The sequence below is a fragment of the Apodemus sylvaticus genome, chromosome 4 (assembly GCF_947179515.1).
Source record: "Apodemus sylvaticus chromosome 4, mApoSyl1.1, whole genome shotgun sequence".
Classification (NCBI taxonomy): domain Eukaryota; kingdom Metazoa; phylum Chordata; class Mammalia; order Rodentia; family Muridae; genus Apodemus; species Apodemus sylvaticus.
Genome location: NC_067475.1, coordinates 46462126 through 46489777, shown reverse-complemented (window position 1 = coordinate 46489777; position 27652 = coordinate 46462126). Strand labels below are relative to the sequence as shown.

Below are 27652 nucleotides of genomic sequence, written 5' to 3'. Positions count from 1 at the left end.
GAGTTTGAGGCCAGCCTGGTCTACAGAGTGAGTTCCAGGATAGCCAAGGTTACACAAAGAAAATCTGTCTCAAAAAGCCAAAAAATAAAATAAAATATGGCATACAAATATATGCAGAATAGCTGGTCATGCTGGTGTGAACCTGTACTTCCACCTACTTGAGAATCTGAGATGGTAAGAACTTTAGCCCAGGAGTTTGAGGCTAAACTGGGCACCACAGTGGACCCTGTCTCTGAGTAAACAGTGCAGGAAACAAGGAAGGAAGGAAGGAAGGAAGGAAGGAAGGAAGGAAGGACAGATAAATAAAATAAATGTAGTTACAAGGAGATACAGGTATCCAGCAAACATTCCCTCTCATGACTGTAATGATATATGACTGTATATTCTGAAACATGACATTTTCCCCCATCTGGTATACTTAGGTCTCTCCTGAGGTGGCCTGTGACTCAGCTCTTCAGAACCTAATGAAGTAGATGACTTGACTACAATGTGGAAAGATCATGACAGAAAGTGTGGTTTGTACCGGGGCCGTCAGTGCTGTAAAGGAAGTCTGGGAAGAAAGAATAAAGAAACACCACGAAGACGTGAAGCGAGAGAAGGCATTTCAGCAGAAGTATGCTGTGATGTTGTTTTAGATTAGTGAAAACTCACAAGCTCATGTTTGAAAACCATCACTTAGAGCTTCACTGAATTTGGCAGATTTTATTTGCTGAAAACTCAAGATATTCTTCTTTAAGAAGCTTTGTTTAATTGCATGTAGGTCTATCCACATTTGTGCGGGTACCAATAGCGACCAGAAGAGGGCACTGGATACCCTAGAACTGAAGTTGCAGACAGTTGTGAGCTGCCCTGTGGGTGCTAGGGACTGAATTCAGGTCATCTGGAAGACAATCAAGTGCTCTTAACTACTGAGCCATCTCTCCAACCCTTAAAAGAGTCTTTCGGTTTATTATTATTATTATTATTATTATATGCATGGGTGTTTTGCCTGCATGTATGTCTGTGTGCCTCAGGCATGTAGTGCCCTTGGAGGCCAGAAGAGAGTGTTAGAGGCCCTGGGACTGGAGTTACGGATGATTGGGAACTACCATGTGAGTGCAGCAGAGTTGAACCCTGGTACATGAAAAACATTTTAGAGTGTGGTGATTTGAATGAGAATGGCTTCCATAGATGTTTGAATGAGTAGTCTTCAGTTCATGGAACTGTTTGGGAAGGATTGAGAGGTGTGGTCTTGTTAGAGTGGGTGTGGCCTTGCTGGAAAAGGTGGATCACTTTGGGGTTCCAAATGCCTATGACAGGCTCAGTCTCCTTCTCCCCCTCCCTCTCCCTCTCCCTCTCTACCTTCCTCTCCCTCCCACTTCCCTTCCCTTTTCCAATTCCCCACCTCCTCTCCCCGCTTCTCTGCCTGCTGCCTGTGATCAGGAGGTAAAAATCTCTCGGCTAATGTTCCATCGCCATTCTTGTCTGCCTCCCACCATGATGGCCATGGACTACTAACCCTCTAAAACTATAAGCAAGCCCCAAATTAAATGCTTTCTTTTATAATAGTTGCCTTGATCATAGTGTCTCTCTACAACAATAGCATATGAAAGCAGTTGGGAAAGCAAAGATTTGGGGGGTTGGGGAGATAGTTAGTTCAGTTGGTCAAGAACTTGCTTTACAACCTTGAGGATCTGAGTTCAGTTCTCAGCACTCACACAGTAAAGCCAGGAATATCAGCAGTAAGCATGTAATTTAGTGCTAGGGAGGCAGATATGGGAGGACCCCCAGGAGAAGCCTGATCAGCCAATCTAGTCTAATCGGCAATAATTTCAATATTCCAAGATAATGGAAGATATTGTCTAAAAGGAGGTGTATGGTATTTCTGAGGATGGCACAGATATGTACCTGTACAAAAACATGTGAACATGGACTCACATGCATTTTTAAAAAGACATTAATAGAGAAAGGAGGTTCCAGGAGCAGTAGGCAGAAAGACTGCATGAGGCATGGCTCTTCTTCCAGGACGGAAACAGCATGTCTTCTTCCCGCTAGTCTTGATGACCTTGACTGCCTCGGGCCAGTACCAGTCAGTCCTCAAGCCTTCTGTAGTTCTACAAGATAATCTTCCCAGCAACACACGCGTGTTGCTTAGCTGATATACAGAAATAAATAAGGGGGCAGCACAAGGAGATCTCTGTGTTGCAGTCTAATTAGGGCTACAAAGTGAGATCTGTCACAATAATAATATTATTATAACAACAACAACAATAATAATCATCATCATCAACAGAAGCATCGCACACAGTGCTGTGTGATGGTCATCAGACCTCCTGGGTTCTGTGAGTCTAAAGAAACCTGGTAACACACTTCCCTAGCATGCATGAGGACCTAGATTCAAACCTCAACAATGAAAAAAAAAATCTAAGGAAAGATTATCAGATAATATCTCAAACTCTTAGAAACATGTTTTCTTTAGAATTGAAAATGCCAGGAAGGTGGGGCTGAAGGGATGGCTCATCAGATAAGAGCACTGACTGCTCTTCCTAAGGTCCTGAGTTCTAATCCCAGGAACCACATGGTGGCTCACAACCATCTGTAATGAGATCTGACACCCTCATCTAGTGTGTCTGAAAACTACAGTGTACGCACATTAAAAAAAAAAGCAAATAAATAAATCTTTTTTTTTAAAAAAGAGTAACTTTAATAAAATAAAATAAAATAAAATAAAATAAAATAAAATAAAATAAAATGCCAGGCGGGGAAGTAGCTGGACAAAGGATAACTCCCAAAGGAGTGACTCCAACAGGACATTTGTGGTCCTGACCACATTTATCATTCTTGCAAAGCAACCTTTCATCTGATTTCTTTAAAAAAAAAAACAATTTTTCTTTATAGATGTTTGTTTTATGTATATGAGTGATCTGTCTTTACAGACATCAGGAGAGGGAATCAGATCCCATTACAGATGGTTGTGATCCACCATGGCATTGCTGGGAATTGAACTCAAGACCTGTGGAAGAGCAGTCAGTACTCTTAACCACTGAGCCATCTTTCCAGCCCGCCCCCCCCCAATATATTTATTTTATGTGCATTTGTATTTTGCCTGTATGTATGTCTGTGTAAGGGTGTGAGATCTCGGAGTTACAGACTCTTGTGAGTTGCCATGTAGGTACTGAGGATTGAACCCAGGGCCTCTGGAAGAGCAGTCAGTGCTCTTAACCACTGAGCTGTCTCTCCAGCCCTCCCCTCATGTCTAATGCCATTGGCTCAGCAATTATTTTTTTCAAAATCACATATAATTACACCCCCTCTTGTCTTTCTTTCCTTCAGCCCCTCCCATCCACCCTTTACCCTTAGCTCTCTCAAATTCATCTATGGCATGGTCAAAATATGGCATTTTTGTGTATTATACTATGGTTGAAATGTGAAGATTTAGCAATACATGACAACGTGAATAAGTAATACCTTGAATAATAGTGAGAATTCATTCTTAACCATTGAAAAGTAATGAGAGTCAAGGTTCTAGGAGTAGAGGTAGCACAGACACCTGGAGATGCTGCCCGTCGACGGACAACTGTCCTCGGCCTCTTTCACGCTGCTATCAGGCCTTTAATGCTCTTTTGTCGTTGCCTCTGAGTAAGCGATGCTCTGCTGTCTTAGGCTAGTGCGGATCTGGGAAGACCGAGTGAGCTTAACTAAACTGAAAGAGAAGGTGACCAGGGAAGACGGAAGAGTCATTTTGAGGATAGAGAAAGAAGAATGGAAGGTAAGTGTAGACGCTCTGGACGGACTTCTTGATGCCCCACCCTCTGTGTCACGTGTTCCCCACCGTCTGTGTCACGTGAGGGCTGAGAGCCTGCGCTGAGACCCTAGTGGAGACTGGGATACTAAGGGATCCTCAGAACAACACAAATAAATCTGGACACAGAAGAGAAACAGAAAACACACGGATGGTTTCTTTGTCAAAGAGTGTCTATGCTCCTGCCCCGCCTGAACTCAAGGCTCTTGGGCAGCAACAGCTAATAAAATAGGCTAGAAGTGGTGGGATTCTCATACCTTTAATCTCAGCACTTGGGAGGCTGAGGCAGGTGGATCTGTTTGTTCAAAGCCAGCCTGGTCTACACAGAGTGTTCCAGGCTAGCCAGATCTCTGTAGAGAAACCCTGTCTCAAACAAACAAACTCTTAAAAGGCTTAATAAAAGTGGAAGAGAAATTCAAATTACTGAAATGATTTTTGAATATTATAATTCTCTCTCTCTCTCTCTCTCTCTCTCTCTCTCTCTCTCTCTCTTTCTCTCTCTGTGTGTGTGTGTGCTGGAGGTGATTTTAAGAAAGTATGTGGCTTTGGCTGTCCTTGAACTAGCTGTGTAGACAAGTCTAGAGACAGAAATCCACCTGCCTCTGCCTCTCTAGTGCTGGAATTAAAAGTGTGTGCCACCACCACCTGGCCTGAAATATTCACATTTTCAATTATGTATGTGTTCTTGGATAGTCTAATACAACAGAGTCATTCATTAGGACAGACTTCTATGTGTGTCCATTATTGGTTAAAATATGGCATTTTTGTTTGTTATACTATGGTTGAGAGGTGAAGATTTAGCAATAAATGATAAAGTAAATAAATAATAACTTGTATAAAAGTTAGAATAAATCTTTAACAATAGATATAATAAATAGTTTGGCCAAGGTAATGAATGTGCACATATTTTTTTACTCTAGACTCTCCCTTCTTCTTTACTGAAACTGAATCAGCTCCAGGAATGGCAACTGCATAGGACAGGGTTGTTGAAAATTCCCGAATTCATTGGAAGATTCCAGAATCTCATTGTACTAGACTTATCTCGGAACACAATTTCAGAGATCCCCCGAGGAATTGGTAAGGAAGCCTGCTGTTATTCCTGCGCCGTCTTATCTTCCTGCCAGTGTGCTTTTCTTTGCTTTTTTTCAGACCCCCCCCATCCCCAAATACATGGAATAAAGGTCTTATTTTTTTTTAATATATCTCTGACACTTGAAAACATTTTAATGTTTCATCTAACTTAAGTCTTCAGGGGATCCAAACTTCTGGAGTTATTGGGGGTAATAGATAAAATTTCAACGTGAGAATATTTCCAAATGTTCTGTATATTTTGAAAACAACATTTCTCCATTAACTATCTTAGAACACACTGAAGGCAAGAAGGAAAGAAAATTTATCAAACAGTGGGACAATGCTGATCAGGATGTAGTACACTGCTCATGGGGTTTATGTTGAGGATCAAGCCCAGGTTCTGGTGCATGGCAGACAGGGACTGTACCAACTACAGCCACCTTGATCCAGCATCCATAGTATAGATAAAGCAGAATAGAAAGACCACTGCCCCTCCCTTGTGGAAAGACGGGAAGAGGGAAATAACTGAATTTGCCAATGTGCTATTAATTTAAGTATGTAAGTGGTGCCTGGTGGCTGGAAGCGCTGACCCATCTGCTTCCTGTATTGTCGATGTTGTTCTGTAGGACTGCTCACTAGACTCCAGGAACTGATTCTTAGCTACAACAAAATCAAGACTGTCCCCAAAGAACTAAGCAACTGTACCAGCTTGGAGAAGCTAGAACTGGCTGTGAACAGAGATATAAGCGACCTCCCACCAGAGGTCAGAAACATCTAAATGTCTGTTTTGTTTGCACCTACTAATAGTTTGTTTCTCAGGCATGTGGTTGTTGAAAAAATAACTCATGGACCAATGTTACAAATGTTACTTTCTAAATATAAATACCATGTCCTTGTGCTGCTTCTCCTAGAACCTCGACTTTTATGATTTTTTATTGCTAAGGATTTAGTCTCACTTTTATACAAGTTATTATTTATTTACTTTATCATTTATTGCTAAATCTTCACATCTCAACCATAGTATTTTCACTAAGAAAAGCATTTTTTTAAAACCAGAAGGCAAATCTTTTATTAGAACAAACTCTACTTAGCATAAGAGATTTCTGTATTCTTGTCATTGTCCTACACTATTTGATGACTGGGTTTCTATCTTTGGAGAGAAGACTGAGAGCTGTTTCTACTTAATTTAAAGTTCCCTTAACAAGGAGAAGCCTGGGTTATGTAGTGGTTATTCATACATGCTTGCTTATTTTGGCCATGTTAAGGATAGAATTCAGGATCTCATGCATGCCGAGCAGACACTCTGCTACTGAGCTACCCTGCCCTTCATGCTTTTCTGTCTGCCTGCCTGCCTGCCTGTGAGGCAGAATCTTACTGCATAGCTCACTGTGCTCTAGAACTCCCTCTTATGTCTAGGCTGGCCTCAAACTCCAAATTCTCATACCTTAGCTTTTTAAGTGCTAGGATCAGAAGTATATGTCCATGAATTTTAATCCACTTAATGCTTTTATGAATAAGTACGTATGAGAGTATTATGAAAAACAGACAATGAGAAAATAGAAAATCTCCTTTCCTGGTTTATTTTTATAGTGTGCTAACTCCTGAAACAGAACATAAAACATGAATTGTGGGAAGTGTGCTTCAAAATGGTGTCTTAGGCGTTACCAAGTAAAAAGGCTCCTGCCTTTCAATCAGTTGACAAAGACAGTTGTGTTACCTTCCAAACGAATGAATGCTCTTAGAACCAGGAAGAAGTTTTTCTTTTCTGCCTTGGAAACAATGACTTTGCAAGACCAAAATTAAGAAAAATAATTACATTCAAAACAAAAGGTACAATTCCATTTTCTTACTTTAAGCATATAAGACTTTTCTTCCCAAACTATTGGACATGTTATCAGTGAGAGTCCCTCCTCCCAGTTTGCTCTTCCAAACATAGCACATGTGTTTCATCATATGTTGACTTATTTAATGAAAACATGAGAAAAATGGCAGCATGGACAATTTATATATGTTGGAAGGCCAGTATATATGGTTTGTAAAGCTTGTAATTTTGTTTCCAGGAATAGGCTCTGTCACTAACAAGCTATGTAAACTTGGACATGTTATCAACCAGTTTCTTCATCTTAGATTCTTGAGGAAACAGGTTACTGTTGTGTGACAAGATGTTTCCTGGGGGTACGAACACACGTCTACTCCCAGAGAGGGAGCCCACAACAAACCAAAAGACAGGAACCTCCTAAGTCCAACTTGGTGAACCATGAGTCTCACTGGGGTTCCTTACGTGAATATGTAGGTGGGAGGTAACTTACAGGAGCAGAAATAACGCTAAGACAATGGCATTACCAAAGCCCACCCCTGAAGAGGTGACAGATCACTAAAGTCGGGAATCTGGAGCACACTGCACAGTCTGCAGGCAGCTCTACAAGTTGGAGAGCGTCCTTTCCAAGTGACAGAGTTGGTGTAAACCTCTTCCAGGCACCTGGTGTGGTCTCAGAGTCTTCCTGGATTTTTCCTGCAATAATTCTTGGCTTGTCTGAGAAGATGCCCATCCATCTTTATTGTTTCCTCTTGGCATGGAGGGAGGGGTCTAGTGAATCTGGTCAGTTTCAGGTATTTCCTGAATTGAATTGCCTATCTTCTTGTTTAAGGAACTTTCCTGTAGGATGAATGTTTCAATATCAGAAGAAACTGCTACTAAAATAGAAGAAAGACTGAGATCTTCAGCGCAGGACCATTTAAATGCCACAATGTGTTCTCTAAGTAGCTATGTGTGAGGTCTTGGGCACACCCTTTTATATTGTATTTCTGTCTTCACATATAATGCTGTTAGGTTTATCATCTTTTCAATCTTCCATAATAAAAATATTCTAGATAGATGTCATGGCTTTAAATCCCACTTGGGAGTTAGAGGCAGGTAGAACTCTTTTTCTTGGCTAGTCTAATCTACATAGCAAGTTACAGGCTAGCCAATGCTACAAAGTGAGACCCTGTCTCAAGAAAACAAAACAGTAAAAAGGGATTCTAGTACTACTGAGGGGCCAGCAATTGGGGACTTCTCTGCCAGACATCAAATTTTACCTACCTCTTATGTACCTGTACCTGTTAACATAAACACCTTTTTATACTCCACATTGAATCATTTGAAAATTGGAAAAGTCTGAAACAGTTTTCAAGAATTCATTTTCATTCTTGGCTTGAATTTAAAAGCTGGAGAAACAGCATGACCTACTAAATGGAATCATGCTGCTTTGTGTGTGTAATGTATATGTGTGTGCATGAGCAAGTGTGTCTGTGTATGTATGCATGCATGTATGTGTGTATGTATGCATGTATGTATGCATGTATGTGTGTATGCATGTATGTATGTATGCAGGTATGTATGTGTGCATGCATGTGTGTATGTATACGTGTATGCATGTATAGGCCAGATGTCCTCAGGTGTCTTCCTGAGTCACAAGCCGCTTGAACCCTTCTGTTTCTGTTTCCCAGCGATGGGGTTTCAGGAATGCATCCGACTCTTTACTTAAGTATTGAGAACCCAAACTCAGGTCCTCATGATTGCATGGTGAACTGTTCACCTACTAAGCCATCTCCTCATTCTGCCTTTTTGCACTAACTAAAAAACTCTCTATTTGTGGACTTCTTGGTGAAGACGAACAGAAGGAATTCAAAATACAGAACCTCGACAACCAAATGGATAGGCTGTTTTCTAAATGTTACATCTTAAAATGTTCAGTAGGATAAAGAGGGAAGGAAGTTTGTGGCTTTAGATCTATAAAAACTTGAGTTCAGGGAGGGAGAGATGGCCACAAAATTCTTTCCCTCTTTATCTACGTAGAAACAAAACATAAGTGTGTACATAGTAAAGGCAGACACCCGATTCAGGACAGGCACCGGCCCTGAGAAGTGACAGAAAGCGCCACCACAGGAGCATGCTCTTCCTCACAGGCTGAGCACAGCACTGTGTGGCACAGAGCTTGCACTCAGCCATTGCCCTTGAGCCCAGAATTCTTTTTAAATTTTTTCTTAAATTTTTATTGACGTATTTATTTATTCATTTATTTTAAAACTCCAGATTTTATTCCCCTCCTAGTCCACCTTCCCACCGTTCCACATCCTATACCTCCTCCCCATCCTGTCTCCATGAGGATGTCCCCACCCCCACCCCCCACCCCACCAGACCTCTGAACTCCCTGGGACCTCTGGTCTCTTGAGGGTTAGGTGCATCTTCTGTGACAGAAACCAGCAATCCTCTCCTGTATATGTGTTGGGGGCCTCATATCAGCTGGTGTATGCTGCCTGGTTGGTGGTCCAGTGTCTGAGAGATCTTGGGGGTCTAGGTTAATTGAGACTGATGGTCTTCCTACAGGGTCACCCTCCTCCTCAGCTTCTTCCAGCTTTCCCCTAATTCAATCATGGGGGTCAGCAGCTTCTGTCCATTGATTGGGTGCAAATATCTGTATCTGACTCCATCATCTGCTTGTTGGGTCTTTCGGAGGGCAGTCATGATAGGTCTTTTGTCCATGGCCTCAGTAATAGTGTCAGGCCTTGGGGCCTCCCCTTGAGCTGGATCCCACTTTGGGCCTGTCGCTGGACCGTCTTTTCCTCAGGCTCTTCTCCATTTCTATCCTTGCAGTTCTTTCAGACAGGAACAATTCTGGGTCAGAGTTTCAACTGTGGGGTGGCAACCCCATCCCTTACTTGATGCCTGTCTTTCTGCTGGAGGTGGGCTCTATAAGTTCCCTTTCCCTACTTTCGGGCATTTCATTTAAGGTCCCTCCCTTTGAGTCCTGAGTCTCTCACCTCCCAGGTCTCTGGTCCATTCTGGAGGATCCCTCCCCCCTCAACCTCCTACTTCCCTAGCTTGTCTGTTTCCATTCTTTCTGCTGGCCCTCAGGACTTCAGTCCTGTTCCCACACCCAGTACTAGATCATGTTCCCCTCTCCCCCAAGCCCCTTCCCCTTTCCCTCTCAGGTCACTCCCTCCTTCCCCTCTTATGGTTGCTTTCTTCTCCCTCCCAAGTGGGACTGAGGCATCCTCCCTTGGGCCCTTCAGCTTGTTGACCATTTTGAGTTCTGTGGGCTGTATCTTGGGTATTCTGTACTTTTTTTTTTTTTTTTTTTTTTTTTTTTTTTTGCTAATATCCACTTATTAGTGAGTACATACCATGCATGTCCTTTTGGGTTTGGGTCACCTCACTCAGGATATTTTCTAGCGCCATCCATTTGCCTGCAAAACTAAGGCTGCCCTCGTTCCTAATAGCTGAGTAGTATTCCATTGTGTAAACAAACCACGTTTTCCGTATCCATTCTTCTGTCATGGTACATCTGGGTTGTTTCCAGCTTCTGGCTATCACAACCAAGGCCACTATGAACACAGTGGAACACATGCCCCTGTGGCATAGTGGGGCATCTTTTGGGTATATTCCCAAGAGTGGTGGTATTGCTGGCTCTTCAGGTAGATCTATTTCCAATTTTCTGAGGAACCTCCAGATTGATTTCCTGAGTGGTTTACAATCCCACCAGCAATGGAGGAGTGTTCTTCTTTCTCCACATCTTCACCAACAGGTGCTGTCACCTGAGGTTTTGCTCTTAGCTATTCTGATTGGTGTATGGTGGAATCTCAGGCTCGTTTTGATTTGCATTTCTTTGATCACTAAAGACTTTAATTTTTTTTTTTTCCCTCAGACAGGGTTTCTCTGTGTAGCCCTGGCTGTCCTGGAACTCACTCTGTAGATCAGGCTGGCCTTGAACTCAGAAATCCGCCTGCCGCTGCTTCCCAGAGTGCTGGGATTACAGGCGTGCACCACCACCACCCGGCCACTTTCTTTTCTATTACATTCAGTGCATCTGGCTTAATGTTGAGGTCCTCGATCCACTTGGACTTGAGCTTTGTGCAAGGTGACAAATCACAGAATTTTTATGGAGTGACCTCAGTGTTTGGCATAGCGAATGCGAGTAAGCCGGGCTGACTTGTTACCTTCAAGACTATGTTTTCCCATAGAATTCTCAGTCACTGGATGAAAGGAAAGAGGAGAAATGCTTTCGGGGTGGGGACACTTTTGCCACACAGGTCCTATTGACCCTGGAACATATTTATCTTGGAAGACAAATTATGTCTGAAAGTTTTGTATTATTTCATTTTACTTTAGCCCAGGTTTACTTGCTTTTTTGTTTTGTTTTGTTTTATTTTGTTTTGTTGAGAGAAGGTCTGTTGTGCAGCTCTGGCTGTCTTGGAGCTCACCATGTTGACCTTTTGCCTCTAGTGCTGGGATTGAAGGAGTGATCCACCGCACCTACCCGTCTCACCTTTCTGAGACAGTGCCTTTGTAGCCCAGGCTGCCCTCAGTCTCTAGGACTTATAGGCATGAACCATGATGCCCAGGTTCTATTATCCTTACATTTTATTTATTGCGGACTCCTGTGTCTAAACAAAGCTCAGGTGGAATGCCGGAGATCATTCAGCTTTATGCGTGATTCGTGTGGACTACGACTTTAAACAAAACTCATGTAACATGAACTTTTTATATGAAATAGCTCATGAGCGTGTGCCTTCTAGTAATTTACATTACACTGTGGCCGATTACTTAAAATCTTCACTTTCTTCTTTAGCTCAGCAAACTGTTAAAACTCACTCACCTTGACCTGAGTATGAACCAATTCACTACGATCCCTCTTGCTGTGTTGGACATGCCTGCCCTCGAGTGGTTGGATATGGGAAGCAACAGCCTACAACAGCTTCCTGACACACTAGACAGGTAAAATAGACTTTCTGCTACTGATAATCCAAAGCCACCTATGGAAAATAAGAAGCAATAAGTTGGACTACCAGGAGCCCAGGAACAATCACAACAGACCCAGCTAGTTTGAAATTCATTCTTCCAGAAGCCTGTTTTCATTATTATGTAGGAGGATGTGGGGAGGGCAACACTGCTTTCAGAACATCAACAAGGACATGCTGCAGTAACAGCACGCACCAGCCATGTGCAGCACATGCAGGCATCATGCGGTGCACTGCGTGCCAGGCACTTTTCTTATGCAGTGAAAGGACGAGGGAAGGATGCGAAGATGATTGTTACATATGCCCAGGTTTCAGCGAGTGACATTGGTTGGATTTGAACCGAGGGATCCTGGCCTGAGTCCAATATCGCCACGCCCAGAATGAGCATATCACTAGTTTCTGAATTTTAAGATTCATATTAGGTGACATTTACAGCTGTTCATTTAGAAAACTATGAAAAACATGATGTAAATGTTGGTTTCATTTCTGCCAATGGATGAAAGCTAATCTTTAGTGAATTCCCTGATGTGATTTCCCTGGCCATTTTGATAATAAGAATGAAGTCTGTTAATCGATAAATGCATTTTACTAAATGTTAAATAATAATTAAGTGAATAATTTAATTTAGTTTTCTAAAAATTAAAATGTTAAATGTTACAAATGATGAATCCAGCTTTTCATATCCAAGGTGACTTACTACAGAATTCTAATTTTCCAGAATGCAAAGTTTACATACGTTATGGCTACAGAGGAATGAAATAACATGCCTGCCAGAGACAATCAGAAATATGAAAAGACTGGGGACCCTTGTTCTCAGCAATAACAAACTACAGGATATCCCAGGCTGCATGGGCGAAATGACGAGTCTGAGGTAAAAGGGAGTTAGAGCACAGACACACTCCCAGAAGCAGAATAGAGTAAAAGAGACTCTGACCAATACATTTGGATTGTGATTTACATGACTCTGTGTGTGTGTGTGTACATGTGTCTTGCTTGTGTACCACTTGTGTGCCTGATGCCCATGGAGGGCATAAGAGGGCACTCGATCTCTTGGAACTAGACTTACAGAGGGTGAGGCTGCCATGTGGGTTCTGGGATTAGAACCCTGGTCCTGTAGAAAAGCAGCCAGTGCTCTTAACTATTGAGCTATTTCTTCAGCTCAAAAACAATGTAAATATATTTTTCAATGTTAGAATTTAATAATTTCATGAATGTGATTCATGTAACATGAATTTTGCTTATTCAAGAATTCTTGGAACTGAAAAAGTACCAGGATTCATGAATTTAAAGAAATGTCTTTTGTTGGTGACAATACTACATCTCTTTATACTGCTAATAGACATCTTTGGAATACAAAAACCAAATGAATAAAATAGCGATCATATTCCTTCTTCATAACTACATGTAGGCACAGGTAACTTATATAGCCTATAGAAAGCAGATTTCTTTTGGGCTACTTAGTAGAATTCCAATAAAATTCTCTCTAAAATGTAATTTTCTTGATGGAATGAAGCAATGGATACCTGAACTTAAAACTTCTACAACCAGAATCACTCATGCATTGACTTATCTGGCAACTTTTAGGTTTGTACTTTATGGTTAAGGCACAGACCCATAAAAATCCATAAAAACTCTATTTGTAACATTAGTCATATACTTATGATACAACTTTCTGACATTAAACATGTTATGAGCTAATAGTTGTCTTTGGAAGCTTTTGGGGGGTAGGAGAAGATACTGTTTCTTCTAGCATAGATTCTTGGATATATTAGATCCCAACAAGATAATGTTATCAAAAATAGTAAAAAATTACTATTAAAAATAGTAATTCAATATGCTGTCATTTGATCTTTCTCCAGGGAAATAAATGTACTTGCACTTCTATGGCATCTATAAAAACACTGTTTTCTGGTGAACTGCTAGGTTTGTCAACTTTCGAGACAACCCACTAAGACTGGAAGTGACACTTCCTCCCAGTGATGGCACAGATGGAGAGGAAGAACAGGAGTTATTTGGGCTTCAGTTTATGCACGCATACATACAAGAGTCACGGAGAACAGGTATGAGGTTTGAACAATACAGATGAAATACTTTTAAAGAAAGTGTGTACACAATTAAGTTCTATCTTATCATCCTCCCTATGGATTTCTTATCCTACATTGTTGTTTCTATCAAATTGTGGTCATTCTGACCAATACTGAATGAGGGGAAAAGGAATTTTGATTCTGCTCATAATTTTGATAAGTACTGGGGAGAAGCTGTAAGAACAGCATTTCAAACGGGATGAAGGAAATGCTTCTCCAGCCAGGCACTTGCCACACAACCAAGAGAAGTGGCATGTCCTTGTGCTGGTCTCTCTCTGTAAATATACTTCTCCAGGGCTGGGGCTCACACCGTGGCAAGCACCCAGCCACTGAGATGCAGCTACACCCTCAGTGCAGATTTTAATTAACTTGGTTTTTGTGTATGTCTGTGCGGCATGCGCAGGAATGGCTAATGTAGGTTTATATGGGGTGTCAGATCCCCTGGAACTGGAGTTACAGACACTTGTTAGCTGCCATGTAGGAGCTGTGGAAAAACTCATCATACTGAGCCATCTCTCCAGGCCCCCAACTACATTTGGTTCTTTTTTTTTCTTTCGAGACAGGGTTTCTCTGTGTAGCCCTGGCTGTCCTGGAACTCACTCTGTAGACCAGGCTGGCCTAGAACTCAGAAATCCTCCTGCCTCTGCCTCCCAGAGTGCTAGGATTACAGGTGTGCACCACCACTGACCAGCTTACATTTGGTTCTTAAAGAATCATTACTTTTGGGGGCTGGAGAGATGGCAAAGTTGTTAAGAGAACTGACTGCTCTTCCAGAGGTCATGAGTTCATTTCTCAGCAACCACATGGTGGCTTATAACCATCTATAACAGGATCTGATGTGTTCTTCTGGTGTGTCTGAAGAGTGCAACAGTGTACTTGCATAAAATAAACAAATAAATGTTAAAAAAATCATATCCCAGAGATCAAGTAACGTGCCAGCTGGGAGGGGTCCAGTTAGAATTTAAGCCTAGACAACACATGAGATTAAACTAAAGCAGAAAGACCAGGAATTTATAATGTGTTTGGCCTCTTACTTATCATCCATGTAGTCAGAGGCTTACCACATACACCAGGGTCCTTGGTGCCACTCTAGCGGCTAAGATTAGTGATTCTGAGTCTCTGCCTTTGTACCTTTACCAACGACTAAAATAATCTTTACAAAACAAAATGTGAAACAACTCCAGGGTAGGAGGCGGAGGGTAATAGTCCTGTGACAGTTTGGTTTACTATTTGCCTGTGCATGGACGGACTCCTTACATATATGTAAGGCCTAAATGTGATGCTTTAGTTTTATTATCTAACTTTCATTTTAATCCAAATCATTTTTCCTGCTGGCATGGGCACATACCTTTAATTCCAGCACCTGGAAGTTAGAGGCAGGTGGATCTGTGTGTCCCAGGAGCTGGGATTAAAGGCGTGTGGCACCACTGCCTGCTACTGCTTATTTTTATAAGTTATTTATTTATATTTAAGTATATATTTATAATAGTTATTTATACACTAAAAAGGAGGCTGATAAAAGATAGAAGGTAATTTTAGAAGCTATATGCAACTTTCAAATTTGATTTATGTTTGCAAACAACATTATTTAGAAGTTTGAACTAGATAATTATTCAACAAAGACCTAAAGTAAAAAGATTACTTTTCCCTTAAAAATTATCAATTCAGTTTTGGTGTCAAGGACAGACTCTGAGACTACAAACATAGGTACGGCTTTGGAACTTCAAAGGTGATTCAAACGCCAATTCTTACATTTCTAAATTTATCTGTGTTTGAGAAAAATTACAATTATTCTTTCTAGACCTGTAATGAAAAAAAGCCTCACACTCAGATTGATCCTTGTTATAAACTTATACTGTTTATTACAACTGGAGCTCAAAAAATGAAAAAATATCAAATAAAACCAGAGATGAGTTTCCAAGATTAACACTGAGTTCATCCTGTAATTATACGCTGATGTTCTATCTTTCAGAAGATCCAGTCAACTGTCTGACTCAAATGCCAAGCTCTATACATTCTGATGGATAAAGTAATTTAAAGAGTCCTGTAGAAAAGGAATACTGTGACAACTTGGTGAATATTTTTATGAATGTCAAAAATAATTTAAAAATAATTTAACATTTTTTGTTTGTGGAAGATAGACATCATGTTCATGTTTCCTTTCATTGATGATGTTTTTCCTGCGATGACGTATGAGCTGGTACGGCAGTTAACAGTACATTTTCCAGAGACACCAATGGGTCTGTATAGTACTGTAAGGCAGGACTGAAGCCTTTCTGCTGCAAATACTGGAGTCTGCCTTGGTTAATCAGCAGTTTGCAAAGATGTCCTACTTTCTTCTTTTCTTCAGCAGTAAGAATCCTACATTGAATAAACACACACACAAAATGTAAAGGTTTGTAAAAGTTCATAAGAAATTTGCCCACTGCCGTTTCCTACAGAGCTGCTAACTACCCACAATACACTAGGTGCTATGTCTGCCGATGTTGCTAAGACTTTTTTCTTTTTTCTAAGATTTATTTATTTATTTATATGAGTACACTGTAGCTGTCTTCAGACACACCAGAAGAGGGCATCCGATCCCATTACAGACGGTTGTGAGCCACCATGTAGTTCCTGGGAATTGAACTCAGAACCTTTGGAACCCCTCTAAGACTTTTCTTTATGATCACAATTGAAATATATTTTAGTTTCTTCTAAAATTAGAATGTAAGCTATATTTTCTAAATTTCTGATAACAGTCATCTAAGAAAAAAGAATCCTTCTCCTTCTTCAGTTTCACTTTCTACACTTGATCTCAGCCAAAAGACTATGAAACAACCATTCAATTTCATTTGCTCTGGTTTCTCTTGCCCAAGGTCTGAAAAGATTAAATGGAAAATTCTGAAAAGGAACCATTGATTGGCATTCTGAGTTGCACGGTGACTCAGGGCCACCCGGCTCCTTCCTTTTTTTTTTTTAATTTTTTTGGTTTTTTGGATTTGGTTTTTTCGAGATAGGATTTCTCTGTGTAGCCCTGGCTGTCCTGGAACTCACTCTGTAGACCAGGCTGGCCTCGAACTTAGAAATCCACCTGCCTCTGCCTCCCAGAGTGCTGGGATTACAGGCGTGCGCCACCACCGCCCGGCCACCCGGCTCCTTCCTATCCTGGAATGAACCTGTGCCTCACACCTGAGTATCCCTAGTACATCCACACCGCAGGTTACCCGCTTGCTAGACGTGGTGCAGCCATCTTGGTTACTAAGTTGACAGAGTAGGTAACTACCATGCTAGCTTGTGGGGTTGTTTTCTCTACGGTTCTAGGCATCCGTGGGAGAGCTGCAATACCACCCACAGGAGGACTAGTGATAAGGAATCTCCCCTGCAGCGTGGTGTTTGCAGCCGTCGTCACCTACCCAGGCAAGCTGTCCGTGCCGCCATCTGTGAGTCTGTCCCCTCCATCACCATGCACTTCACTTGCGTCCCTCTGAGCATCTTCTCTCCCTGGAGTACCATCCGAGGCTTCCAAAGATGGCCTCATCCCACACGTTGCCCAACTACTCATCCTCTGGAAATAGTAGAACTCCACCGCCCCAAGTCCGAGAGCCTTGAAATACTCTTTGCCCACATAATGCCTCCAGTCACACCTGTGGTGACAACAGAGCGCAATCACAATGCCAGCCACAGGGGTCTGTGTCTCTGGGACATCTTTTTCATTTCCTTCCTTGGCCAAAGTGTTACTTTCTTTTCCTGGTTTATCATTCTTTATACGTTTGGCTAAAGGTTCTTCATCCTTTTCCTCAAAACTGGCAGCGTAGGTTTCAACCAAACATCGTAATGCAAGATCTGCAAACACAATCATGTGCGTCCACCAAACCACATCATCTTTACAGTTCAGTAAGCAGTATGGCAAGTACAAAACACCACAACAATACAAACCAGCACAAATCTACTTAGCTATCTACTGTAACAATTCTATCAGATAGTATACATTTTTCTCAAATTCTCCATCTTAATTTTTCTAGTGATTTATTTGCCCAATAAAATTATTTTAAATAAAATTAAATTAAAGCAATAAAATTAAAGCAAGCTTAATTTGAAAATTTTCTGTCCAACTATTGGCACTGCCTTTCATTTCTCCTATTCTAGCTACAGTTATGAGCTTAAGAAACCCCAAAGATGCCGGGCAGTGGGGTCACACGCCTTTAATCCCAGCACTTGGAGGCAGAGACTGGTGGATTTCTGAGTTCAAGCCTGGTCTACAGAGTGAGTTCCTGGACAGCCAGGGCTACACTGAGAAACCCTGTCTCAGAAAACAAAACAAAAAACAAACAAACAAAAAAAGAAACCCCAAAGGAAGAAATGAAGGAAGGTAATTTCACTTCGAATACTGACCTAGGCTTGAGAAGGTAGTTTTTTGGTTTTGTTTCTGTTTGTTTTGAGATAGGTTCTGTGTAGCTGATGCTGATCTCAAATTCCTGATCCTTCTGCTCGCATCTCCTGGTGCTGGGGTTACAGATGTGTGTCAGCACACCTGGCTAAGATGCTAGACTTGAAATGTAGGCTGGTCACAACAAATAGTGATGAATTGAGAAGTTGAGAAAGGGAGATTCCAATGTGGAAAACAGCTGAATAGCTTTCCTCTACATTAGCATTTGTTCAGCACATATTTGCTAAATGTCTTGCATATATAAAACCCCGAGGTGCAAGCACTGAACTGTCACACTAGGGCTGAAGAGATGGCCTGTGGGTAAAGCACTGGCTGCTCATAGGAGTGTGTGTGGTTCCCAGCACACACAGGGCAGCTTAGAACTGCCCAGGGGTTCCAGCTCCAGTGGATACAGCACCCACTTCTGGCCTCTGTGGGCACTGGATATGCATGCACTATACTTCCATGCATGCAGATAAAACACCCACACACATAAAATAAAAATAAATACATGTTTTAAAAACAAAACAAGCCTTCCAAACTGCCATACAGTATAGCTGGCAATATTGGAAAGATCACAAATGTATGCTGTAAAACTTCTATTTTCTCTGATTAGATTGTCATATCATACTCTAATAACCTAAAAACAAATACAGTTCTAAAATTTCTTACCCTATGATATAAAATGGATCTAACGTATTTAGATTTTTATAGTGAATTTTAATCATGCAACAAGCATTATTGGTATTATTTGGATAAAGTGATAGCTAATTTGGTAATTTCATGGTCTGTCTGTGTCTGTCTATTTTTTTCCTCTGTCATGAGTGAGTGGACCTACTTTGCCCAGACTGTGAATGGACTCAAGCGTAAATTATTTAGCTCAACTGATCCTCCTGCTTCAGCTTCCTGAGTATCTTGGAGTATAAGTATGCCACCTTACCCAGGTCTACTAACCATTATTTTCTAACAAAATATATTTTCTGTTTAATTTACCTTTGACTTAAACATAATTTTAAGAAGCAAGAATAATCAGAGAAAATATTAGACATTAAGTTATTTCAGAAACAAAGAGAATATTAGCAATCTCAAGCTCTTTCACAGTGGCCACGATCATTCAAATATTTATTGAGTCACTCTATATAGTTTTATATTAGCATATACATCATTCTTGGGGAAAAAAAATCCCAGCACAGGGTAGTGAGTAGACATACAAGCAGATAATTAAAAAACAAGCAAAAGCTATGCAGAGTATGTCCCGATGACACTAAGGAGGCTCTAGAAAAGTGGGGAAAGCTGAACTGAAGGGTGAGCAGACACTGGACAGTGGAATTCTAGGAATAGCTGGAGCAATATGTCATTCAGGAAAACAAACATGGTCCACACTGATCAACAGTAAACCTAGAGACAGAGTGACCGAGTTTCAAGGGGAAGGAAGAAGCCAGTCATGAATGGGTCTGACTAGTAATGCTTCAAGCACAGGGAGCCAAAAATGATGGAAGGAATGGGACTGGTAAGGGGTACTGGTAAGGGGAGGTACTGAGATAGAAGCATGCTGACACTCACGAAGAAAGGTAACGTTAGGAGAGTGATAGGGTGAGAGCACACCGGATGTGTAAGCAGCCACTGCGGTTAAGGTTTAGAGAGGCATGGATGAGATGGGAGGAGCCCCAAGTGTGTCCTTCCTTCCTTCCCACCTCAGGGTCAAACTGGTTTACTTTAACACTTTTATAGATGTTAGCCAAGATCCTAAGCAGCCCCTGGGTGGTGGGCCACGTGGGCTACAGCTCAGGGCCTAAGCTTCGGGTTACTGTGGGTCTGCTCGCTTACCTGTGGCAGCCCCACACAGGTGCTTCCCAATTCCTACCACAGGCAGTCTTCCTTCTCTTAGCACAGGAATCCTGTCTGAGACAAGAGGAGGCAATATGTTAGTTTGCTTACGATACAAAGTATTAATGTGTCCTTCCAAAAGGAGAGTTTCTAGAATCTTTCATTTTAGGGATGAAAGCTATGAAAACAAGCAATTCTACAGACTCCAATATGCAGCCTAAGATGTCTGTGTTTAGGTATCAAACGGAAAGTATTCAGCTAAACAAACAAATCTCCCCTTTCTCATAATGCGATAGTTGCTGGCCTGGAATTCACTATGTAGTCTGGGTGATCCTCCTGCCTCAGCTTCCCAAGTGGAATTACAAGAGTACAAACCATACCTGGCTTCAGTTAAGTGATAAAAACCACAACGATTTATAGACAAGTGCTTGGTTGCTTCTCAAGACTAGGTTAGTATTAGTTCTTCCTGAAGACCTGAAGCACAGGTCTGCAAGGGCAGACCCAAGCAGCCTCCAGTCTGTAAATGTCTGCTTTGTTGTAGAGCAATGGAAAGTTACTCAACTTACTCAAACACAAGTGCTGGATATCAATTTGAAGTCTTTCAAACACCGAGTTCTTTTTCCTGTGTTTACCATCGACCTGTACAAACAGAATGTTACTGAATCAGCACTTTTTTTTTTTTTTAATTTTTATTTTTTGGATTTGCTTTTTTTAAGACAGGGTTTCTCTGTTGCCCTGGCTGTCCTGGAACTCACTCTGTAGACCAGGCTGGCTTTGAACACAGAAATCAGCCTGCCTCTGCCTCCCAGAGTGCTGGGATTACAGGCGTGCCCCACCACCGCCCGGCTGAATCAGCACTTTTAATGTTAAAAAAGCTTTATGAAAATGTTTCTATTTGTTTTCAAATTTCAGAGCAAATACAGTTAGTTTTTACAGTTCCAAAGAGAATAAATAAAAAGTAAAGTTTTAATATTTTGGATGAAAACTCAAAAATAACAATAAGAAAGGCCAGAAAGTATATTGATTATTACTAATTACATTACACACTAATGTATTTTTAAAATAACTAACCTTGTAGCATGATTTAGACTAATTTATAAATAAGTTACGAACTAGTCAGGGAACAAAGCCAAAGCTGGGCGTAGGAGGAAGAGCCTGCACTTCCATAGAAATGTTTTCTTTGTTATTTCAGGCTTTGGTTCCACAGTTCTTATTTCCCAAAATGCTTCTGACACCCTGTCAAGCAAATGCTAACTGATCTTTCCGGATGTATCCCAGGCGCCACCTTTGCTGCTCGGTCATTCTCCATCGCCTCCCTGTAATAAAGTCTAGATTGCCACAGTCTGCGGGACTTCCCCCACTTCAACCCTTTCCTTACCTAGCTCTCTTCTAAACACATTGAGGGCTCAGCTGCCTTATCAGTACCTATCTGTATATACAGTGTGCTTATCACCCCGTCCAAGAAAATGCTCAAGTATTTAATGAAGAAAGAGTCTGTCAGCAGTGGCAAATACAAGGTTAGGATGTGGCTTAATTTCTAGCCGAAGCCTGGCTCTGTTCACAGATTTTCTTGTCTCTACAAACAATTTTATGAACTCAGATTATGGACTATCAATAGCTAAATTTTAAAAACTTACCTTCAGTTTAACCATTAGAACCAACCAAATAATAATAGCAAAAAATTATAATCAAATATATAAAAAACGAAATTCATTTTAAGAGACATGTTCCTATCATTTTCTTTTTTTTTCCCACAGAAGAAAAATGTGTTTGGCTATTAAGCTGCTACAGTAGGCTTACTTACCTTGAATCTTGTGGTCCCTTTTTCTACCAGGATGAAGTGGACATTTTCAGCATCTTCTAAGGCAATATCAACCCAGTGAGATAATTTCCCCTTTCCTGCTCCAAACTCAACAAAGCATCTTCTTGGACCAAGTAACTGTAATTTTTCAATGTTACCTAAAATAGAAGCCTGCAAACCCCATAGGGTTATTTTATAAATTAGAGCAAAGGAATTCAACTCAAATTCAAAAATAGCAAGATAATCTCAATACAAGATAATTTTACTGATAATTTCTGAATGGCTAAGAAAAATGTTTCCCTTGCTTGCTTTAAAATAATACTCTGTACTCAGGGTCATACATGCCCAAATTTTTATTTTATGTTCACATAAAATTTTGAATGAAAGTATTTTGCTTACTAATAAAAACTAAGTAATTACACTCAGAACCAAATGTTAGCTTTTTTTCCCTCTGTAACCCACACTGTCCTAAAATTCACTCTGTAGACCAGGATAGCTCAAATTCAGCTCTGCTTGTCTCTGTTTACTGAGTGCTGAATTAAAGGCATAAGCCACCACACCTAACTAGAATGCTAGCTTTTTAAAAATTACTTTTATTTATTGTTGAGCATGCATAGGCGTGTATGCATGTAGAGGTCAGAGGACACTTGGCAAGATTCAGATGACTGAACTCAGGTCATCAGGCGTGGCAGCAAGTGTCTTATCTGATGAGCCATCTCATCAGCCTGGAGTGTTAGCAGGAAACATATGAAGAAACGTAGAGCGATTGTGTCTAAGCACACCTGCTGCTTCAGGTGTTTGACTGCACAATCACCATTTCTCGGGTCATTAAGGGCATCATGTAATGCTGGATGGGACATAATGTGATCTTCATGTGTCGAATTCAAGCCTGTGCCCAAAAGAAACATGATAGATAGCTTAGGCATCGAAACACAAATGGAGACTCTGAACAACAGACCGGAAGGTAACTCATAAGCCACTTAGAGCTCCTCAAATAATTAAACCGGCATTAGGCAGACTTACCTTCACTTGCCTTTCTCAGTTTCTTAATTAAGTTTTCCAACTGCTCTTCAGATAGAGAAGAAAATGGAACCTATATACAAATACAAAAATAAAACTAAATAATGTAGTCAACATGCCTTAAAGTTCCATGGCAGAGACTGAATAGAAGCTTAACAGCTAGGCAGATGCCCAGGGCTTCTTCCTGGCAAAGCTTTGTTCCTAGACCCCTTCATAGCTGCCCAACTGTGAAGGCACCACGCCCTCTCAGCCCTGATACGCTAACTCTCACTAGCTCCCTCGGGATCTGGGCTCAGCTCTCAGCAGAGCCATGTCGCAGTTATGGGACATATGCTTGCCTGGAACTAACCATCACTAACAGTGGACTTCTACAGGAAAATACATCCTAAAGACAAAATGACAGAGCTTTCTAAACAAATTGGAGAATGGTCTGTACAAGGAGACAGCTTATAAACACCACTTGGAGTTAAGTGCTAAATAAAATACTTACTAATTGCTCAGGAATTTCCGTTTCATCCTTTAATCCTGCATTTATATCTTGAATAAAGAAATCCTGGTAAAACCAAAACCATAACATAGTATTAATATGATGCTGAAAACAATTAGGCTGAAGAACTGCATCTTCTCCCGCCCTCCCACACCATCACCCTGACACACTCGCTTATCACCGAAGATTACTGCACGGCCTCAGCCATAGTGACTGCGTTGCTGGCTGGCCTCTTGCGTGGTGGATGGTGAAGTCTGGTCCATTGTTACCCCCACCCCCCAGCCTGCCCCCCAGAGTTAGTCCTCTGGGAGCAGCCTTATTTCTCTCTTTACTAAAGGAGATAAGTACTAAAGGTGAGGATGAGAAGTTACTGTTTTTCTTGTATATTAACTTAATGTTAAAATACCATGTTTTTCCTTTGATATAGGAACTTACACTGAAGCTAAACTGGTAGCCAAGGCTTGCCTAGAATTTTTCATGCTGTCCAAGCTCGCCTTGAACTTTGGGTAATCCTCTAGCTTAAGCCTCCCAGGTGCCGAGGTTACAGCTGCCAAAGACAGCTAAAATGCTTTTAGCTCACAGCATCTGGAGCAGTGGTACTCAACCGAGAGGCATCTAAAAATGCGCAAGGGCATCTGTTGGAGGTGACTAAGAAGAGGGCTGGGCAGCAGCGCAAGCTTTGATCCTGGTGCGCAGAAGGCAAGAGGGTGGGTGATGCAGGTTGGTCTCTGTGAGTTTGAGGCTAACCTGTTCTACAGAGCACGTTCCAGGACACCTAAGGCTGCTATACAGAGAAACCCTGTTACAAAAAACCAACCCATCAAAAAGTCCAAACACAACAATAAACCGCCCCCCCACCAAGAACAAAGAACCCAATATTATCTCTTGAGATACACATTGTGAAATGGTCCATATCATGAAACAAATGAACACAAGTATCATTCTGTAACAAATTACTGTATTTTGTTCCCAAACATAAATCTCAATTTTTGGGCTGGAGAGATGGCTCAGTGGTTAAGTGCACTGGCTGCTCTTCCAAAGGTCCTGAGTTCAATTCCTACCAACCACATGGTTGCTCACAACCATCTGAGATAAGATCTGATGCCCTCTCTTCTGGTATGCATGAGGACAGTGTACTCTTATATATTCATATACATAAATCTTTAAAAAAACTAAATCTAAATTTTTAGCTCTTGCTTAGGTGGACACTGTTTAAGACTTACACAGACTGGTGCTAGCTTAAATTCGCTCTCTCTATACTGAGTCTGAATCTCAAAGATGCCCAGTAGTTACTAGTTACAACCTTAGTTCTCAACTTTTACCTCTGATTGGAAATCTCTGGCTGCCCTATCCCCCCTCCTGGTTCAGCTATCAAGATGGGTGTGCCGGCATGTACCTGCCATCTTAGCACTCAGAAAGCAAAGCATAAGGAACGTTTGAGCAGTGTTGAAGAGCAGCCTAAGTACTAGAGCACAGTCCCCTATCTCAAAGCAAATCTCAAAACAAACACAAAGAAAACATGAGATAATTATTCTGGTCTGGTCAAGGTGGCACACACCAGTAATCTCAGTACTAAAGAAGCTAAGGGAGGAGGGCCTCAAGTTTGGGGTCCACTGTGAAAAACCTGCCTCCTATCTAACCAAGCCAACACAAGATAAAACACAAGTACAGAAAAGAAAAGTACTATCAAATGAGTACAGTACATTTGCAATTCAATTTGCATCCTATAATACTAAGTATTTATAAACAAATATCACCTGTGCATTTCAAATACTTACAGGCTTAGGCTTCTCTCTTGAATTACATTTTTTCAAATGTTTAGCTAGTTGGTCTTCATATACCGTGCTAAATTTAAGGAGAAAATTTAAGAGAGAGAAAAATCTTAAATGAACCTTGTGAAACTTACCGTTTCTAACACCTCTCTCTCTCTCTCTCTCTCTCTCTCTCTCTCTCTCTCTCTCTCTCACACACACACACACACACACACACACAACCACAGACACACATACCCACGAATGCACTCACGCACCCCAAATGACAACAAAAACACTTATCTGATCTTATACTTACTGTTTTGGATCTAAAGGACACAAGATTCTTTTCCGAGCATTTTCTTCCTAATAAATTAAAAGGGATACATTTATTTAAATGTCAAGTTTATTACATTCAGATGTTAGATACACCCACAGTGTATTTCTATTCCTAAAATAAGGTTAGACAACTTTAAAAGGAGGTAACGAAAAATAAGCAGGATTAGATCAGGCAGCTTAACAGGAGTCTCCACTGCAGCTTGCTTTTGTACAAATGAACACGCTCTGGTTTGGCTTGCTTATGGAATTTTGCATCAGAGATAACACCTCCTAAAAATAGGTATGGTTATTATATGCACCATTAACCATTTACTTTGGATTAACTAATAACAATTTTCATCACATACAAAAATGATCTTTTGAAATACATATATACTGGGTGGCTAAATTGAGCTGACTAAAATACTCAATACTTGCATACTTACTTTTTGAAAAATGTTGCCCATTTAAACTGATTTTAAAATGCATATTTACCTAAACTTGTTCAAATATGGGGAAATGCTGGGTGTGGTGGAACATGCTTTGAATATCAGCATCCAAAGGAAAGGCAGAGATTTTGAGCCAAACTCCAGCCAGGGTAACCCTCAGACACTCACTCAATAAATATAGAAATAACGTACAGGAGAAAATACACCAGGAACAAAGAGGCATGGCACTTTAACAATTTAGAATGGGCCAAATTCACTGGCTTTGCAACTTTTCAAAATGCTAGTTATAGGCTTTCAAGTTATATGCATTTAATTATAGGCACTGGGAGAAAAGCAAGGAAAATAGTGTTGTTGGGTCTACCCTATAGACCCTATGAAGCCATATGCAACATGATGGCCCAATTATTAAAACCAGAGGCCAGTGGTTAGGTGTGATTCTCAGCTCTTTCTATTAGCTGCTAACGCTATAATCCTAATTGCTTCATATGAATAATAGTAGAGCCTTTCTATACTAAGTATAGATTTAATATATTACTATTAAATAGAATAATTGTATGACTTGCTTCCTAAGGCTTATGAAAATTGAATTTTTAAAAGCAAAACAACAGTAAAAGCTGACCAAGTATTTACTCTTAATTTTTCTCAAATATTTATTTCGGTTTATTTCAGAATGTTCATGAAGATATGCACACTGAATTTTAGGGAAAGTTAAGAAATTTTCAGTATTAAAAAAGAACATTATTTCATGTAAAGATTTCAAAATAAAATTCCAGTGTGGTTCTTTGATGGAGACCAGCTAGTTGGAAGGCTGAGGCAGGAAAATTCCTGAGATCAGCCGTTCAAGACTAACAGGGGCAATTCAGCAAGATCACCGTCTCAAAAACAAATAGGAAAATTGTCTTTCAAGGGAAATAGTACTCTATTCTAACTTTCAAAGAACGCAAGTGCACACACACACACACACACACACACAAGCATTTTTAAAATCTATTGTGTGAGTTTAGAAACAGTGCATAGCAGGTTATTAAGATGTTTTCTTTTTTTGGTGTAGAGGGTGATGAGATTTCCTGTGACTGGTAGATTAGTAATTTTCCCTGTTTTTTATCCATTAGAAGCCACTAATATTTTTGCACTTAGAGCCAAAATGTCTTGTCTGTTGAGAAACAAAAACAAAAACAAAAACAAAACAAAAAACTTTTCTTTTAACTTTGAGGTTAGTTATTTTATGTTAATTTTTCCATCTCCGCCCCAGAAAAATTACAAGTTCATAAGGCGTTTCCTAGAGTTAAGTCTAAACAAATTTTTTTTTCTAAGTTTCTTCCCCTTGCATTCGCAAGGGTTATCGTTCAAAAACAATGATTATCATTAGAACCCAGTTAGTAAAACCTAGTGATCTTTTTCAAGCACTCCTTTATAAAAACAATCACGCCCCTTGAGGATGGGAGACTAGTGAGGATAAAGATCTCAGAGACAACACAGAGGGCGCTTTTCTTAGTACAAGGAAGCAATGCTCCCGGGAGCTCATCCTGGCTCCAAGCGGTGGTCAGAACTACATTTACTTAAGGAAACGCTGGAGAATCCATGGGCCAGAAGCAGAAGCCTGCCAAGGGGGCGAGGATGGATGGGTTCCAGCACCCACAGACCCGCCACTCAGTTCCGACTCTCAGGAAGGTAGGGCGAGACCAGACCTCCGCGGATCCAGCGTGTTCACCACAGAACCTTTTCCCCGCGGCCGCCACCATCCTGCAGAAGCGCTTCTTCTTTTCCACAAAGTAGCTGCATCGACCGTCGGTTGGAAAACCGATCGCAGGCGAAGACGCCGCAGGAGCCTCCATAAGGCTGAGTCCTTTCCCCCTGGCTCAGCCCAAAGTTGTC

At 40.9% G+C, this 27652-nt stretch overlaps 2 protein-coding genes across 6 annotated transcripts; one reads left to right on the top strand and one right to left on the bottom strand.

The window, feature by feature from the left end:
* The first annotated feature begins 427 nt into the window (after window positions 1–427).
* Window positions 428–15772, top strand: Lrrc39 (leucine rich repeat containing 39). The gene is made up of 8 exons (XM_052179373.1): window positions 428–613; window positions 3643–3748; window positions 4702–4858; window positions 5479–5615; window positions 11464–11609; window positions 12351–12503; window positions 13556–13692; window positions 15689–15772. Exons 1-8 carry the CDS (start codon window positions 501–503, stop codon window positions 15742–15744), a joined length of 1005 nt encoding a protein of 334 aa, XP_052035333.1. The 5' UTR covers window positions 428–500; the 3' UTR covers window positions 15745–15772.
* Window positions 15549–27612, bottom strand: Trmt13 (tRNA methyltransferase 13 homolog). Of its 5 annotated transcripts, XM_052179365.1 has the most exons (12): window positions 27466–27612; window positions 25330–25376; window positions 25038–25104; window positions 23263–23325; window positions 22776–22845; window positions 22535–22641; window positions 21756–21923; window positions 20518–20590; window positions 19952–20026; window positions 18091–18201; window positions 17112–17541; window positions 15549–16077 (listed from the first exon to the last, which is right to left on the bottom strand). In XM_052179365.1, exons 1-12 carry the CDS (start codon window positions 27610–27612, stop codon window positions 15879–15881), a joined length of 1557 nt encoding a protein of 518 aa, XP_052035325.1. In that variant the 3' UTR covers window positions 15549–15878. The 5 variants fall into 5 exon arrangements, with proteins under 5 accessions (XP_052035325.1, XP_052035326.1, XP_052035327.1 ...); XM_052179366.1 differs by lacking the exon at window positions 18091–18201; XM_052179367.1 differs by lacking the exon at window positions 15549–16077 and having other exon boundaries at window positions 17163–17342.
* Window positions 27613–27652: the final 40 nt, after the last annotated feature.

Bases quoted from the DNA above. Each gene is read 5' to 3' on its own strand.
- Lrrc39 (XM_052179373.1), top strand. From the start codon at position 501: ATGACAGAAAGTGTGGTTTGTACCGGGGCCGTCAGTGCTGTAAAGGAA. The intron at 614-3,642 runs GTATGCTGTGAT...CTGCTGTCTTAG, and splicing joins GAGAAGGCATTTCAGCAGAA to GCTAGTGCGGATCTGGGAAG. The intron at 11,610-12,350 runs GTAAAATAGACT...CTAATTTTCCAG, and splicing joins CTTCCTGACACACTAGACAG to AATGCAAAGTTTACATACGT.
- Trmt13 (XM_052179365.1), bottom strand. From the start codon at position 27,612: ATGGAGGCTCCTGCGGCGTCTTCGCCTGCGATCGGTTTTCCAACCGAC. The intron at 25,377-27,465 runs GTCTGGTCTCGC...TTAATTTATTAG, and splicing joins AACACGCTGGATCCGCGGAG to GAAGAAAATGCTCGGAAAAG. The intron at 18,202-19,951 runs GTAAGCGAGCAG...CTGTAACCCCAG, and splicing joins CCTGTGTGGGGCTGCCACAG to CACCAGGAGATGCGAGCAGA.